The 17,619-nt window shown below is 39.9% G+C and overlaps 1 protein-coding gene across 1 annotated transcript in view; it reads right to left on the bottom strand.

Moving 5' to 3' along the window:
* SPARCL1 (SPARC like 1) overlaps positions 1–17,619 on the bottom strand; it is a 49,581-nt gene that overhangs the window by 12,025 nt on the left and 19,937 nt on the right. The window contains exons 2-7 of the mRNA XM_088836473.1: positions 11,596–11,659; positions 8,108–8,275; positions 4,501–5,466; positions 2,968–3,037; positions 1,830–1,948; positions 983–1,103 (exon numbers count right to left, since the gene is read on the bottom strand). Coding sequence (XP_088692599.1) covers positions 983–1,103; positions 1,830–1,948; positions 2,968–3,037; positions 4,501–5,466; positions 8,108–8,275; positions 11,596–11,649 — 1,498 coding nt within the window. The 5' untranslated portion in view covers positions 11,650–11,659. The remainder of the gene's footprint in view (positions 1–982; positions 1,104–1,829; positions 1,949–2,967; positions 3,038–4,500; positions 5,467–8,107; positions 8,276–11,595; positions 11,660–17,619) is intronic.

The raw sequence follows: 17,619 nt of genomic DNA on the forward strand, positions 1-17,619 counted from the left end.
AACATCAAGGGGGCTGAGAAACTGACTCCCCTCATGTGTCCGGAAGGACAGGAGAGGTTAGTGAGCACTGCTCATGTGGAGAATCATTTAGTAACCAGAAGATGCAAACACAATTGAGAATATCCTGGGGAAGGAAGAGAAATTTTTAAAAGTCTGGAAGAATAAGTTGTTGTTAAAACTTCTTGGCAGAGTTTAACTTGGGAAGAGGACAACTAATTTAACAAAATTCCAATGATTCATCTCAGTTCTTAAGTGGATAACATTATCATAGTGGTTCTGAACCCTGGCTGCACATTAGAATTGTCTAGGTTACTTTGAAAACAAATGAATGAACAATATCAAGGTTCCAACTCAGTCCAATTAAATCAGAATCACTTATGGTTAAAGCCTGGGAATTATTCTTCTAATTTTTATTAAAAATTTTTATTTTATTTATTTTGTCTGTGGTGCAAGGCACATGGAATCTTAGTTCCCCAGCCGTGGATGGAGCCTGTGTCCCTGGCTTTGGAAGCATGGCGTCCCAACTATTGGACCACCAGGGAAGTCCCCATTCTCCTAATTAAAGAAAAAAAAAAGTCTTCCCAGTTATCTTAATATACAGCCTGAATTCAGAACTACATTATATTTTGTTGTTCATGTTGTCTGCATATATATGAGTGCTGTGCTGTGCTGTGCTTAGTTGCTCAGTCATATCCAACTCTTTGAGACCCCATGGACTATAGCCCACCAGGCTCCTCTGTCCATGAAATTCTCCAGGCAAGAAGTGGGTAGCCATACCTCCTCAAGAGGATCTTCCCAACCCAGGGATTGAAGCAGGGTCTCCTGCATTGCAGGTGGAGAGTCTTTATCAGCTGAGCTACCAGGGAAGCCCATATATATATATATATATATATATATGAGTACACATGTATATATATTTTTTATTCAGGTTCACTCCAAACTCTTTTGGCGATGGTAGATGTCAGTAGTGATGGACTCTTACATTTGCAGGCTCCAAAGTAATCCAGCTGCAGTTGGTGCCCCTTTTTCGTCCCCTCCAACCTGCACTTAGTAGCAAAGAGACGACAGGAGCTGGCATAGGTTTGATTGTCAGTGCCACAGACCTAGGAAAGATAAGCATGAGAAAAACCTCAAGTTGACAGATGTTCATTGGGAAAATACTTTCCTCCTTAAAGGCTGTTTAACCAACTGCTGAGCCAAAAATGTGGTCAGGTAGAGGATGCTATTAAAACCGTAACTATCCCATCTGGCCATCCAAAATCAACTAACTTATACCCATGGTGGTGACAATTTATCTCTAGATAAATGCAAAATAAAAACTGCAGATGATTCCAAGGATAGAATGAATTTTGATATGAATTCTACATTAATGCCATTATTATTTGGGGGCACAGTTGAATTCTTTGATTTTGTTGGCATTTGTTTCTCTTGGCTGTAATTTAAATATCAGATGATAACTGGGACATTTACTTCTTTTGAAACTTAATTTTAAAATTTTTGACTGTGTTGAGTCTTCATTGATGCATATGGTCTTCCTCTAGTTACAGCGAGTGGAGGCTACTCTCTAGTTGCAGTGCAAGGGCCTCTCATCATGGTGGCTTCTCTTGTTGATGAGTTTAGTTGCTCTATGGCATGGGCATGAGGGATCGTCCCAGTTCAGGGATTGAACCTGTGTCCCCTGCATTGGCAGATGAATTCTTAACCACTGGACTACCAGGGAAGTCCCTACATTTTTTTTTTTTGAAACAAAAATTTCAATTGCAAATTACTTTCATTCAAATCACCCAACTGTTTGATGTCCTTTAAAGACCATTTTGTAAAATACTTACTTGATCAAGAAGTTTTGTAGGAGGACAAGATGCTGGATCTTGGCAGACACAGTGGGGTTTTCCATGTTGATCAGCCTTGCAGATGTGTCCTCTTTTGCACTGGAAGCTCATGCAAGAATCTAACAGAAAAATTTGGACAGGAAACATGGACAAAGCTAAATTGAGTACATAAATTCAGATTCACCCAGATAGTTCCATTTTCATGAATAACAGAAAATTTGGGGAAACATTAGAAATTAAAAAAAAATTGTTATTAGAGGAGTATAATGATTTTACCATGTTGTGTTATTTTCTGCTGTACAACAAAGTGAATCAGCTGTAGTCTACATATATCCCCTCCCTCATAATGAATGTGTTGATTTTCAAGTGGGACCCTCTGATATGAGGCTATTTTACACAATAGGCTAGATTTCTGTGCAGTTTGGATTGGGGATTTAAAAAGAACAAACAGCTCTTCTTGGCCAGCCTGTAATGGTCATAGTCTGACATCTATAATGCCATGCTGCACAAATTGGTCAAAAGCTAAATAAGCCACGAGAATTTTATTGGTTGAAATTTAAAATTTTGTGATTGGGGTGTGTGACTGAGATTGAAAGTGTTAGTCACTCAGTTGTGTCTGACTCTTTGCAACCCCGTGAACTGTACTCCACTGGATTCCTCTGTCCATGGAATTCTCCAGGCAGGAATACTGGAGTGGGTAGCCATTCCCTTCTCCAGGGGATCTTCCTGACCCAGGGATCAAACCCAGGTCTCCTACATTGCAGGCTGATTCTTTACCATCTGAGCCACTGAGGAAACTCAAAGATTGAGGTTAGATCTTAATTTAATATGGAATCTAAATTCTTAAGTTATGGGTTTGAGTGTAGATAAGGCAGAATTAATGCTTCTTCAAAGCAAAATGATTTCGAGAAAAAGAATTCTACCAGTAATATTGCAACTGGACTTCCAGTTTGTAAACACAGTTACCATAGATGTCTATCAAATGTGCACAGGAGAATGTTGACAATTTATGGGAGCATTTCCTAGGGAAGGAGTTGGGAAAGAAAGAATTCTGATGAAGGGATGGGCATAACCCAGCATGGCCCATTCCATCTCTCCCCTGATACAGTTATAGACAGCAGGCTAAGCCCATTCTCACCGACACTGTGCACCCTCGTGTGGCCTTCAGTTGAGCTCTCATCTTTTGGTGAGCTCTCTGCTTTCTTGGCCTGTATAATAACAAAAGCAGAAGTGGAATTACGTTTAGAGGAAAGCTGTGCCATTATTTATATTTTCACTGTGCATCCCTTCACATCTTTTCATACTCAATCATTTTATTTTACTTTAATTATTATTAAAAATTTTTTTTCTTGGCCACACTGCATGGCATATGAGATCTTACTTTCCTGACCAGGAATCGAACCCACGCCCCTTGAATTGGCAGCACAGAGTGTTAATCACTGGACACCAGGGAAGTCCCTACCCCAATCATTTTAGATCTCAGAGGGAGACACGAGCCACAGTGGTGGAAAGAGACGGTAGCCCTTTGAAAACAGGATTTGTTTCTATCTTTATTAACTGGGTTCAGAGGTGTATGTCTGAGTTTACCCAGTAAAAGCTGGAACCAACACCAGAAGCAAAGTTGGAGCCTCCCCCTTTGGTTTGGGAAGACAGCAGAAATGCGGTATTACCATGCAATCCTCTTAAGACACGATTACGTCAGTAATCTCTAGGAAGCTGTTGGGAAAATTTCTTACCAGGTTTCTAAAATGTAAGAAAACTCCTACCTTAGAATGGCGGCAGAGTTCTCAGGAATCTAAATTACTGTCCACCTTGCCTACCAAAAAGCTATATTAGATGCTTCTGGTGGCTGCCTGCCAGGGTTTTGCATGAAAGCTCCAAATGATTAAACAACCAAATAACAATGTTTCTTCCTTTCCCCAACCCTGTTGCTGTTACCTGATTATCATTTTGGTGCATTTCTGCTTAATAAAGTTGTGGCTGAAGCCTTTGTTTGTTGCCTATAAGCTAAATGAACAAACATTGCTGGATCTATTTTATTAGAGGCATTTTGCAAGATATTGGTGATTCAGCCTGACTGTGACCTGGTGTCTGCTCTCAAGGCGTAAGAGCAGCTGTTGTCACATCTCCCATCCTTATATCTGTTAGAATTTACCTTTCTAGTTAGCACCAGGAACTTTCTGCTGCCAGTATCTGCATCTCGGTGCCTGGAAAACCATGATACTCTAGAAGGCCTTCTCAAGGATAGATCGGAAATACTTGGAAATTGACACCTCTCCAGCAATTCTCAGCTTGTGTAAAAGCCATAGCTCCTTCCCTTTCCAAATTTGATAATTCAGAGAAACCTGCTTTACACAGTTTTACTGATGTAGCACTGATCACCTTCCTTTTCTTCCCTGAATCCCTTCTCCACTCCTCTCTGTCCCTGTACCGCTCAAACAAACTGCACTAAAATCCAGGGTCTGTTTCTAGGGGAACCCAAATAAAACAGGTATTTTCAGGCTAATGATGGAGATGCAGAGAAAAATACATAATTATCAAATATTTTACTAAGGTACTGAGAGATAGGCACAAGAGATTGTAAGAGCACAGAGAAAGGTCATGGCTTTTTTTTTTTTTTTAAATAAAGCTAACCACTTTATCGGACAAGCATCATTGGAGATAATCTCACCCGTTGGTTTTCTGCAGGTTCACTGGTATCTGCGTTCTCGCTCTCCTGTGCTTTTTCTCTTTGCTCCTCATGTTTGGTGTGATAGTAAATAGACTGAGCTCTTTCATTCTCCAGGAACTCCTCGCTTGGGATGAAGTAGTCCTCACTCACATTGTGTCTGGGGCCATCATCGCTGTCATCCTTAGCCCCGTGATTTCTGGCCATGGCGTTAACACCATCAGCAGGCTCCACCCGTAAAGGCTCAGAAAGGGTCTTTTTATCCTTCTCCTCATGGTTGCTGATAACTTCAGGGCCAGGCTTTCCTTCTTGGCTCTGCCATTCTGTATCTTGACTGGGCTTATCGGTTTCTGGTGCAGTTTCTTCTTCCATTTCTGCATTGGTGATTTCCTCTTCTTGTTCTCGGCTATCCTGTTCAAGTTCCTCTTTCTGCATCTGGCTTTCTTGAGTTGGTTGATAGGACTCTTCCAAAACAGCATCCGACTGGGTACTGTCTTCTTCCTGCTCGTTGTTAGAAGGCTCCTTGGGAACCTCTGTCTCGCGTTCTTCATCATCGCTGTGGGTACCAGCTTCACTTGGCTCTTTTCCTCCTTCCTCTCCTCTGTTTCTGTCCTGATCTTGGTTTCCTTGATCACTTAGGTCTTGACTCTTCAGCTGAGGCTGGGAGTCGTCTGCAGGTTGTTCTTGGTTTTCCTCTGTCTTTGTGATACTTTCTTGTTGGTTCGAATCTATAACGGAACTAACATCACGAGCAAGCAAGCTCTCTGGGAGTTTCTCCTTTTGAGGTTCACGCATGTCTGCTTTTGGGTCCAATGTACCTTCAGTTGGTGAATACTCCACATTCTCAGTTAAGTCACTTTCAGTTTTCTCTTGGTCCTGTAATCCCATATTTTGGTTGTAACTCTCCTCCTGATCTGCTGACTGATCATCGTTTTCCTCCTCTGACTTTAGCACTGAAGATTTTTCAGGCTGAAGAAAAAAAAGTTTATTCTTGAAACAAATGATAACGTTAATCTACATCATATTTGCAATTCATAAGCAACATTGAATGAGATCATTATTCTTTTTCTTCACACAATGTCTTATAAACTTATTTATGATGTTTTTCACGTTCAACAACTACGAGTTTAACCTGAATTTGAATTTTGTGAAATATAAGAACTATGTACCACTTCAGCCCAACAAGAAAAACTCATTAATCCTCACAATTCTTTTAGAGATTGGAGGCAGTTGATATGATCATTATCTTTTTAAAAAAAACTTTTCACTTTATATTGGAGTACAGCCAATTAACAACATTGGGATAGTTTCAGGTGGACAGCAAAGGGACTCAGTCATACATATACACGTATTTCTATGATCAGCATCTTTAAAAATTAAACTTAGAGTGAATAAGGTAGTTGGTTTAACCATGCTTTAAAATTTTTTTTTTTTTTGAACAGAGGAAAATTTATGCGTCGAACCTGGACTGGTCACTTATGATAATATACATGCTACAATTCCATTCTCTCCAATCATTCCACCTTCACCCTCTCCCACAGAGTCCCAAAGACTGTTCTAAATGCCTATGTCTCTTTTGCAGTCTCTTATACAGGGTTTAGGTTACCATTTTTCTAAATTCCATATATATGCGTTAATATACGGTATTGATGTTCTTCTTTCTGGCTTACTTCACTCTGTATAATTGGCTCCAATTTCATCCACCTCATTAAAACTGATTCAAATGCATTCTTTTTGATGGCTGAGAAATACTCCATTGTGTATATGTACCAAAGCTTTCTTATCCATTCATCTGCAGATGGACATCTAGGTTGCTTCCATGTCCTGGCTATTATAAACAGTGCTGCAATGTCCCCACAGCAAACATTATCCTCAATGGTGAAAAACTGAAAGCATTTCCCCTAAAGTCAGGAACAAGACAAGGGTGCCCACTCTCACCACTACTATTCAACATAGTTCTGGAAGTTTTGGCCACAGCAATCAGAGCAGAAAAAGACATAAAAGGAATACAAATTGGAAAAGAAGAAGTAAAGCTTTCACTGTTCGCTGATGACATGATCCTCTACACAGAAAACCCTAAAGACTCTACCAGAAAACTACTAGAGCTAATCAATGATTACAGCAAAGTTGCAGGATATAAAATCAACACACAGAAATCCCTTGCATTCCTATACACTAATAATGAGAACATAGAAAGAGAAATTAAGGAAACTATTCCATTCACTGTTGCAACGAAAACAATTAAATACTTAGGAATATATCTACCTAAGGAAACAAAAGACTTGTACATAGAAAACTATAAAACACTAGTGAAAGTAATCAAAGAGGACATAAATAGATGGAGAAATATACCGTGTTCGTGGATTGGAAGAATAAATATTGTAAAAATGAGTATACTACCCAAAGTAATTTATACATTCAATGCAATCCCTATCAAGCTACCAACAATATTTTTCACAGAACTAGAACAAATAATCTCACAATTTGTATGGAAATACAAAAAACCTCGAATAGCCAAAGCAATCTTGAGGAAGAAGAATGGAACTGGGGGAATTAACCTGCCGGACTTCAGGCTCTATTACAAAGCCACAGTCATCAAGACAGTATGGTACTGGCATAAAGACAGAAATATAGATCAATGGAACAAAATAGAAAGCCCAGAGATAAACCCACGCTCCTATGGACACCTTATCTTCGACAAAGGAGGCAAGAATATAAAATGGAGAAAAGACAGTCTCTTTAACAAGTGGTGCTGGGAAAACTGGTCAGCCACTTGTAAAAGAATGAAACTAGAACACTTCCTAACACCATACACCAAAATAAACTCAAAATGGATTAAAGATCTAAATGTAAGACCAGAAACTATAAAACTCCTAGAGGAGAACGTAGGCAAAACACTCTCCGACATAAATCACAGCAGGATCCTCCAAGACCCACCTCCCAGAATATTGGAAATAAAAGCAAAAATAAACAAATGGGACCTAATTAAAATCAAAAGCTTCTGCACAGCAAAGGAAACTCTAAGCAAGGTGAGAAGACAACCTTCAGAATGGGAGACAATAATAGCAAATGAAGCAACTGATAAAGGATTAATCTCCAAATTATACAAGCAGCTCCTGCAGCTTAATTCCAGAAAACTAAGTGACCCAATCAAAAAATGGGCCAAAGAACTAAACAGACATTTCTCCAAAGAAGACATAAAGATGGCTAATAAACACATGAAAAAATGCTCAACATCCCTCATCATCAGAGAAATGCAAATCAAAACCACAATGAGATACCATTTCACACCAGTCAGAATGGCTGCTATCCAAAAGTCTACATGCAATAAGTGCTGGAGAGGGTGTGGAGAGAAAGGAACCCTCTTACACTGTTGGTGGGAATGCAAACTGGTACAGCCACTATGGAGAACAGTGTGGAGATTCCTCAGAAAACTGGAAATAGAACTGCCATATGATCCAGCGATCGCACTCCTGGGCATACATACCGAGGAAACCAGAATTGAAAGAGACACATGTACTCCAATGTTCATTGCAGCACTGTTTATAATAGCCATGCTTTAAAATTGAGGCCTTTGGAGACTTAAAAAATTGTACTAGTACAATTTTACCTTATGATGGGAATGGTCTTCTATGGATGTTGCAGTTTCCCTTTTATTTTCTGCATCTTCAACCTCTACAAGAGGGATTGCAGTGTGCTCAGATGTTTCAGCCTTTTGGAAGGAACTCAAGGAGTCAGCAGTTGGGTTGGAATGATCAGATAGGAACCTTGCTTGTGTCTGGAAAAAAAATTAAAAACTGACTTGTGTTATTCATGCCTAGTTGTTAATGCTTAAAATTTCTAGTTATTTTTTCTTGTCATCATTGTTAGTAGTAATATATTTCATTTGTAACATCAGCAAAAAGATACTCTAGAATTTTTAAAGATATAAGCAAATAGTCAGAATATAATCTTAAGTGATAACAAGATCCCAGTTATGATTAAGAAAAAGTTATATTGCAGAGACTAGGGGAAAATAGGGCAAAATGATCTCAAGAATTGCAACTTTTGACTTTTGGAATTATTTTCAAATTTTTCCAAAATAATTTTTGAAATTATTTCAAACTTTTACAAAGCATTTAAACTTCATGATTTTGAAAACTCTTTAGCATAAAGTCAGATTGAAGTCAGATTAATCATAGGTTATCATTGCATTGAACATTTTCTCAAGTTAATTTATAAGTGCTCACTGATAATTAGCAGAAAAAGTTATAAATCCTTTATTCTGTATTTATATATTCTCCTAACACTATCAGTCTTATATCCATTGAGAAATCATGTAAAATAGTAAAAAATAATTTAATCTTGAACTAATTAATAAACTACATGAAACAGGACTCCAGGTCTAGTAGAATTGAATGGATATTGGATATTGTTTCTGCTAGAGGAATGGTTCTATTTCTAGCAAGATTGGAGGCATAGGTGAAGAGTTGGGCAGTGAGGCTTGATGGGAAAGTCAAACAACTGGACATAGAGCCAAGGGACCTCGCTTCAAGTTTTGACTGTGCTATTTACTATCTGTTGGTGGTTTGACAAATTGTTCATCTCTACTTTCTCATCCAATGAGAAGAAATATCAAGCTAAGGCTAAGTATGTAACACATTTTCTGAATTTTAAAGGGATAATCCAAGTGAAAAATTACTATAGCCAGTAGTAATATCCTACAGTGGTAATAATATGAACTGTCTGGTATCTTAGGCAGGTATTTATCACAGATCTTTATTAGGGAGATATTGTGGACACTCAGATGTCAGACAGGTCCAGGTGTAGGTATAAAACTCAGATTTTATTTGGATTGACTTGTCTGCTCCATTAGCAGGTCCTGTATTGTTGATTGTATAATATAAAGAAATATATAGTGTATGAGGTTTTTTAAGATGTGGCTTCCTCTCTTGCTTATGATCTTTTCAACTAAAAGGAATGATCATATTTGAATAAAGTATCCAAGAAACAATTTTTTAAAAAGATCTTTTATGTGGACCATTTTTTAAAGTCTCTATTAAATTTGTTACAATATTGCTTCTGTTTTGTGTTTTGGTTTTTTGGCTGCAAGGCATGAGAGTTCTTAACTCCCTGACCACAAATTGAGCTTATACCCCCTGTACTGGAAGGCAAAGTCTTAAACACGTGGTGGTGGTGATTTAGTTGCAAAGTCGTGTCCAACTCTTGTGACCCCATGGACGGTAGCCCACCAGGCCCCTCTGTCCATGGGATTTTTCTCAGGTAAGAATACTGGAGTGGGTTGCCATTCCCTTTTCCAGGGGATCTTCCAGACCATGGGATCAAACCCGAGCCTCCTGCATTGCAGGCGGATTCTTTACTGATTGAGCCACCAGGGAAGACCCCTCCAGAAAAGCCCTCAGAGGAATGTGGAGAAAGAACGGTGGCCAGTTTGGCCTGATGGATGACAGTAGTGGGTGGGGGTCTTTGGCTTTGCGGAGAGATGCTCCCCTAGTCTGTGTTCTGCCTCCCCACGCCTCCTCAGCAAGCTGGAAGAAATGCATGAAAAACATGACAGCTTATCTTTCAGGAATTTTCAAAGGCAAAATTCTGTTTCATCATTCTGTCCACGTGTACCCTCTGGAAATCCGTGGGGGAATCTCCTAACCATACAGAACCCACTGATTTCTGGAGAACTCAGGCAGGTGGGGAAAATGATACAATATTTTTAGTAGATGCATCCTTCGAAAAGATACTTAGCTTTTTGCAAATGGACCGAATCTGTATCAAAACACGTTTTCCTAATAGGGAAACATCTGGAATATGTCTGTAGACAGGCGTGCCATTCAAACATTCGGCTCAAAGACACTTTTGATGCCTGTTTACATTTGTGACAACAGCTGCAAGAGCAAGAAAACAATGGTTCTGTGGGAACTTCCCTCTATGCTGAAAACAGTGATTCCACTTCTGTAATTTCAGAGGACAATGTATCATTCCAGCTGGAGTAGCTCCTTGCTACTTAAGCACGATTCTCAGGGGTGGTCACAAATTCTGTTTTCTAAGAACTGTTGGTCCGGGTGGCATGGTGTTTATCCCTGCCGACACAGATGGCAACCAGAAGCTATCCAAAAAGCAAGGACAGAATCTTGGATGCAATAGAGAGGGGAGGGAAGGGACAAGAGATAAAGTGCTTTGTCTGTTTTAAGAAGGTTGATTCCTTCATTTGGTGAAAAAGAAAAAAAGGCACAAATCCCTTAGTTTGATTAAGGATGATATAGATCTCTTGGGAGATAGCCAAATGATCATCCAAGCTATAATCAAACAAAGAAACAAACAAAGACAGCTTTCAGGTATTTGAATGCTGCTGACATGGTCTCAAACGATCTGCTTTCTGTGTGGCTGATTTATTACAAGGTGAATTCTGGGGCCAGTATATCTGGTTGTGAAGAAAAGAATGTTTTAGTCCTGTCTGCTTTCAGCATGCTTGGTTGGATGCACCTCCATGGATGAGTTAGGATCTAATTTATTTATATCATTTTTCTGTGCTTAACCGCTTGATTCCTGTTTCTATTATAGACTCAGAATTTCTCAGTCAGGATGTATTGATCTTGCAGAAAATACTGCTGGAAAGTGTGGGTATTTGCTCCAAGATTTCTCAAACTAATTTCTTAGATTTCTCATATTAGTATGGCGAGCTTCCATAGGAGAATTTATTTCTTCCTTTTCTCTTTGGTATTTGGCTAACAGACTGTTAGTAAACAGTTTCACTTATATTTGGAGAGCCTGATAGTTCTTAAAGAAATTTATTTTGAAAAAGTGCCTTATTTCATTTTTACTAGACATTCATTCTCTGCATGGGAAAAATAATATGATTAAAATTAAAAAAATTTAAACTATTATATATAAGAACACTTTTACTTACTTATTTATTTTTTGGTTGGAGCCATCCCTGATCTGTTTATTTCCTAACAGTTTAGGGCTTTATAAAATCAAGTGATATGATTAACACATTACGCAGTAAATAGCACAAACTCAAGAACATTTTTTTAAAATGGAGGATTCCTAAACTGAATGTCAGGAGGGAGAGATTTAAGGAACAACAGAGGAAAGGACAGTTACCGGAATAGCACCTGCAGTCCCCAAAATGCATAGGAAAAAAATCACAGTCTTCATTGTTCTAGACCTGTAAATCAAGAAGATAATTAACAGTCATGGGTAAAAGTTTCTTTGTAAGAAGTTAAAAGATACTCTTCTTAGCAAATACTGAGCTTGATACTGTCCTTTGTATTTAAAGGCACTTGTCTTTGTGGATTAATGTGTCTGAAAAGACAGATTCATGACAGTTTTTCAATTGTGTCCCAGTGAGAATGACTCCTGGAATTTTTTGGCCCAGCTGTGTTTGGCAGAACTTGTATCTGTTGATGACTGTGCTTTCTTAATTGGAGGCGTATGCAGATCTTAGGTCTGAAGGTCTGTAAGTGTTCACAGTGAATGTAAAAGTCACAAAGTGAAGTAATACAGTGTGTTAGGTTTGGATTCAACAAACTGCTTCTTGGTATTGGAGAAACTCACACATTCAGAGTTTTAGAAATGGGAGATGACTGTTTTAGATGATTTTTCTTACAGTCATAGTTTTATATATAAATGCATCCCTAGAGCTTAAATAATACTTTGATGTTTTACGGAAAGGGGGCAGTTTCTTCTGTTAGTTACTCATATTTTAAAATAATTTAAAATATTTTAAGTGGGTATTTAAAAATGTGTTAATTTTAAACATTATCCAACTGATTTAATACTATATCAGCTATCACTTAACACACACACACACAAATATACATGCACATATATACACAATACTCTTCTCCTCTTTCCCCTCTTCCTAAAGTAACTATCACAATTCCTATTTAAATCATTATTTAACATTATGACAATGTAAATATTCTTCACAACTGAGCCAAATAGTAATTTCTTCTGTTAAATCATACTTACATTTCTTTTCTTGAACAATATTTTGCTTTTGTCTGGACCTGCAAACTGATTCCCTTTTAAAAATAATTTCTCATGTACCCATCACTTACTATTCCCAGATTTTCTAAGGCAGGTGAAGCTATTAAAATCTTAATCTAGAATTTAATATTCACTCACTCATTCCATCAGTATTTATTAGATTTATGGAATTCTAGCAGCAGCAGCAGCAGGCATTTATGTTTTAGATCAGCATATTTTTCTACTATTTAAGAAAACTGTTAAAATATAAAATAGTATAGTTTAGCACAGGGTCTCTTTATCTTGGCACCATTAACATTTGGGGTGGGATAATTCTTAGTGGTGGGGGCTGTCCTGTGCGTTGTAGGATTTTTGTAGCATTGCTGACTTCTACCCACTACATGTCAGTAGCAAGTCCCCTAATCCCCACCAGTTATGACAACCAACAATGTTTTTAGACATTGCCAAGTCACCCTGGAGGGCAAACTCACCTGATTTGGAACTACTGGCTTAGGAGAAGGAACATGGTGCTTTGGGATTAGAAACACATATGGTTGAATGTGAACCCACATTTGCATCCATGGAATCTTTGGCAAGTTACTTAGCACTCTGAGCCTCAGATTCCCCATGTGAAAATGGGGATAACACCTGTGATGGTTAATTTTATTTTTTAAAAATTTTTTATTTTGTATTGGTATATAGCCAATTAACAATGTTGTGACAATTTCAGGTGGACAGCGAAGGGACTCAGCCATATGCGTACATATATCCATTCTTCCCCAAACTCCCTTCCACCCACACTGCCACATAACACTGAACAAGAGTTCCTGGTGCTATACAGTAGGTCTTCGTTGGCTATGTGATGGTTAATTTTATGTGACAACTTGACTGGCCTGTGGGATGCCCAGGTGTCTGGTTAAACATTATTTCTAGATGCATTTGTGAGTGTGTTTCTGATGAGATTTTTAGCATTTGACTCAGTCAACTGCATAAAGCTGATTGCCCTTTAGTGTGCGTGGACTTCATCCAATCTGGTGAGGACCTGCATAGAACAAAACGTTGGAGTAAGTGAGAATTTGCTCCCTCAGCCTCGCTGTTTGAGTGGGAACACTGGTCTGGATGGATGCTCTCTGGTTGGAGCATATACTCATCAGCACATCTGGCGCTCAGGCCTTCAGACTAGAGCTGCAGAGTTAACTGGAATCCCCATGCTCACTGTGTCTCCAGCTTGTGAAGGCAGATCACAGAACTTTACCAGTGTCTATAATTGAATGAGCCAACTTCTTACACTCGTTCTCTCTGTCTGTACACATAAACATACATATATCCCCCCGCCCCCTCCACCCTGGAGAACCCTAGTACAACATCTAATTCAGTTCTGTGAAGATTAGAACTCCCCCACAGGGAGGCTCAATGGGGAGCGGACTGTGTATACCCATGGCTGATTCATGTTGATGTATGGGAGAAACCAACACAGTATTGTGATTATCCTTCAGTTAAAGAGAAAGAAAGAAAGAAAAGAAGAAATAGTATTTGTAAAAATGCCTGATGCCTAAGAAGTGCTCGATTCATCTTTTTGCTTTTTTCATTTTCCCTAAAAGTCAAATAGCAATTCTTGGACAACAATGTAGAGCCTCAGAAAATAATATAATCTAAGTTTTGCTGTGAGGTCAGAAGAATTTTCCAGTGGACCATATAAAGTCCTTTTGCCCACACATTGACCAAAGCTCCCTTTAACTCCACGAGTCTTTCCTACATTCATCACAAGTAACAATGGAATTAGGCTAAGAGACTGTTAACTACTCTTCTTTAAAATGGTAGCAACACAAAAGCAGAATCAATCAGCAAAAATATTGTGGGTTTTAAGACTACTTTCCTTCTGATTTTAGTTTTAGTAGCAGTATGTACAGGTAATTACATTTGAGAACACATTTCCCTTTGATTTGACCACAGGATCTCACAAATTCCCTTCACTTTCTCAAATCTAATGAAACCAAATGAGTAAAAAAGAAATATGTGTCCAGTTGGCCAGAGCCCGCATTACTCACTCACTCTTATTCATTTATTGAGCACTTGATAGACTCTGCCTAAGCACGGGGCCACCTGGTTCCTGTCTGAAGAGTAACAAAGGAGGGCGTCAAGGAAATCGATGATTTAGTATAATGTGATGAGTGTGCACATAATGCCGTGGAAATACAGATAAGAAGCATTTACAATTAGGTAGTTAATAACACTAACATTGTTTTCCCAGGTGTCGCTAAGTGGTAAAGACCCCACCTGCCAATGCAAGAGACATCAGAGACATGGGTTCGATCCCTGGGTTGGGAAGATCCCCCAGAGAAGGAAATGGCACCCCACTCCAGTATTCTTGACTGGAGAATCCCATGGACAGAGGAGCCTGGTGGTCTATACAGAGTCAGACAAGACTGAAGCGACTTAGCACACACGCACACTGCTAACATTTACTGAGCCTGAAGGGCTTAAGTTTTAGGTACCCTTCTAAGGGTTTTGCACATACTAACTCTTTGAATCTTTTAAATAGTTCTACCAGCTAACACTTGATTTTCATAATTTTATTAGTAAGGAAATTAAGGTTAAGTGATAGCATATTAAAAAGCAGAGACATTACTTTGCCAACCAAGGTCCGTCAAGGCTATGGTTTTTCCAGTGATCACGTATGGATGTGAGAGTTGGACTGTGAAGAAAGCTGATCGCCGAAGAATTGATGCTTTTAAACTGTGGTGCTGGACAAGACTCTTGAGAGTCCCTTGGACTGCAAGGAGATCCAACCAGTCCATTCTAAAGGAGATCAGTCCTGGGTGTTCATTGGAAGGACTGATGCTAAACTCCAATACTTTGGCCACCTCATGCGAAGAGTTGACTCACTGGAAAAGAGTCTGATGCTAAGAGGGATTGGGGGTGGGAGGAGACGGGGACGACAGAGAATGAGATGGTTGGATGGCATCACCGACTCGATGGACATGAGTTTGAGTGAACTCCGGGAGCTGGTGATGGACAGGGAGGCCTGGCGTGCTGTGATTCATGGGGTCGCAAAGAGTCAGACACGACTGAGCGACTGAACTGAACTGAACTGAACGTGTTCAAGGTTACTCAGCTAAGTGGCAGAACCAATGTTTGAGACCTAAGAGTTTGCCTTTATGTCTGTGTTCTTAATCATTACACTCTACTGCTCCTGTATAGAGAAGACTTTCAGAAGAGAAAGTTTTTGACCTGAGATTTGAAAAACCAGTCAGTACTAGTTAGCTGTATGAAAGACAGAAGGGCAATCTGAGGACGCAAACAGCATGGGTGACAGTCCAAAGTCGTAAGACAGTGTATGTTTGTGTTCCGAGGGTGTTAGTGGGTGAAGCAGAGGGAGATAAGGCTCAAAACAAGGCAAGTCTTTGTGTATTCAACTAGGAATTTTAAATTCCAGCTGAAAAACTATGGGGCCTCAATGACTGATTGTGAGTAGGGGAGTGACATAATCACATCTGAGTGTTAGAAGGGATCCTTGGTGCGATGATGTATGGGACAGATGAGCAGAGAGACTGACCAGGAGGAAACTGCAATTTCAAGATGAGAGATGGTCAGAGCCTTAAATTTTGCCTCTGGTCTTGAGAATGGAAAACAGAGAGACAGATCCAGCTTGTCCTGGCTCATGAGAGCCAGTTGCTGACTTTTCAGGAATTTTGTGAGCTGGCTATTAAACAAAGCCATCATTGAAAATTAAATTATATACACTTACAATTTAATTATGTTAAAAACAAAAGAAATACTCAAAACTCTTAAGATGGTTGGCTGGGAGGGGCTTTCCTGGTGGTCTAGTGGCTAAGATTCTGCTTCCAATGCAGGGGGCTGGGGTTTGATCTCTGGTCAGGTAACTAGATCCCACATGCCTCACCTATGAATTCACATCCCACAACTAAAGATCCTGCGTGCCACAAATAAGACTGAAGATCCCACATATCACAACTAAGACTCAGCTCAGCCAAATCAATCAATCAATAATAAAAATAAAAAAAGATAGCTGGCTATGAAAAGAAGGAGAGTAAGATAGAGGGGAAAGTGCAGTTACAGGAAATGTTTATTTGTATTCTAATATGCTGATCCATATCTCGGGTGGCACTAGTGGAAAAGAACCCGCCTGCCAATGCAGGAGATATAAAAGATGTGGGTTCGATCCCTGGGTCAGGAAGATCCCCTGGAGGAGGGCACGGCAACCCACACAGTACTCTTGCCTGGAGAATCCCATAGAAAGAGGAGCCTACAATCCACAGTGTCACAAAGTCGGACACAACTGAGTGACTAACACTTTCATGCTCATCCAAGGGCTTCCTGGGTGGCGCTAGTAGTAAAGAACCTGCCTGCCAATGCAGAGATGTAAGAGACACAGGTTTGATCCCTGGGTCAGGAAGATCCCCTGGAGGAGAGCATGACTACCCACTCCAGTATTCTTGCCTGGAGAATTCCAGGGATGGAGGAGATTGGCGGGCTACAGTCCATAAGGTCACAAAGGGTCAGACACCTACGTGGTCATCCAAGTATTTGCTGTGCGCAGGGGGAGGCATAAATAATGAATGAGAAGGTAGATGGGAAGACAGGAGCTGTGGTAAACACGATGACCTCCAGTGAACCCCACCTCCTGGGTTTCATACACTGTGATTTTGCCCCTGGCCTTGTGACTACCTTGGTCAATGAGACATCAGCCAGTATGATGACAACAGAGGCCTGGGAAGCACTTACACAGTGGGATTTGTCATCCTGTGGAAGCCATCTGCCATGATGTAAAAAAGCCTGGACTAGAGGCCAGTCCAGACTGCTGACCGGTAAATGGCCGCACGGAGAAGAGGCTGGAGGGTGAGAGCCTGTGGGAGGTTCAGCCCCAGCAGAGCTCCCAGCTGGCTGAAGCCTCCTGAGTGACTCCAGACAAAGTCAACAGAGGAACGACTCAGGTGAGCTCAGTACAGATTGCGGAGTCATGTGCAAATAAGGGGATTGGATTGAAGCCATTTGATTTTGGGGTGGATTGTTATGCAGTAATAGACAATGAAAATGGGGGAAAAACAGAGAAGCTGCCTCAGTCATTGGGAAGGCAGTATTGCTCAGTGATTAAAAGCATAGGCTCTGAAAGGGGACTTTCTGGGCATTAGTACT

This window comes from Moschus berezovskii, chromosome 5 (genome assembly GCF_049115385.1).
Source record: "Moschus berezovskii isolate FMDL1 chromosome 5, NW_MosBer_1.0, whole genome shotgun sequence".
Lineage (NCBI taxonomy): Eukaryota > Metazoa > Chordata > Mammalia > Artiodactyla > Moschidae > Moschus > Moschus berezovskii.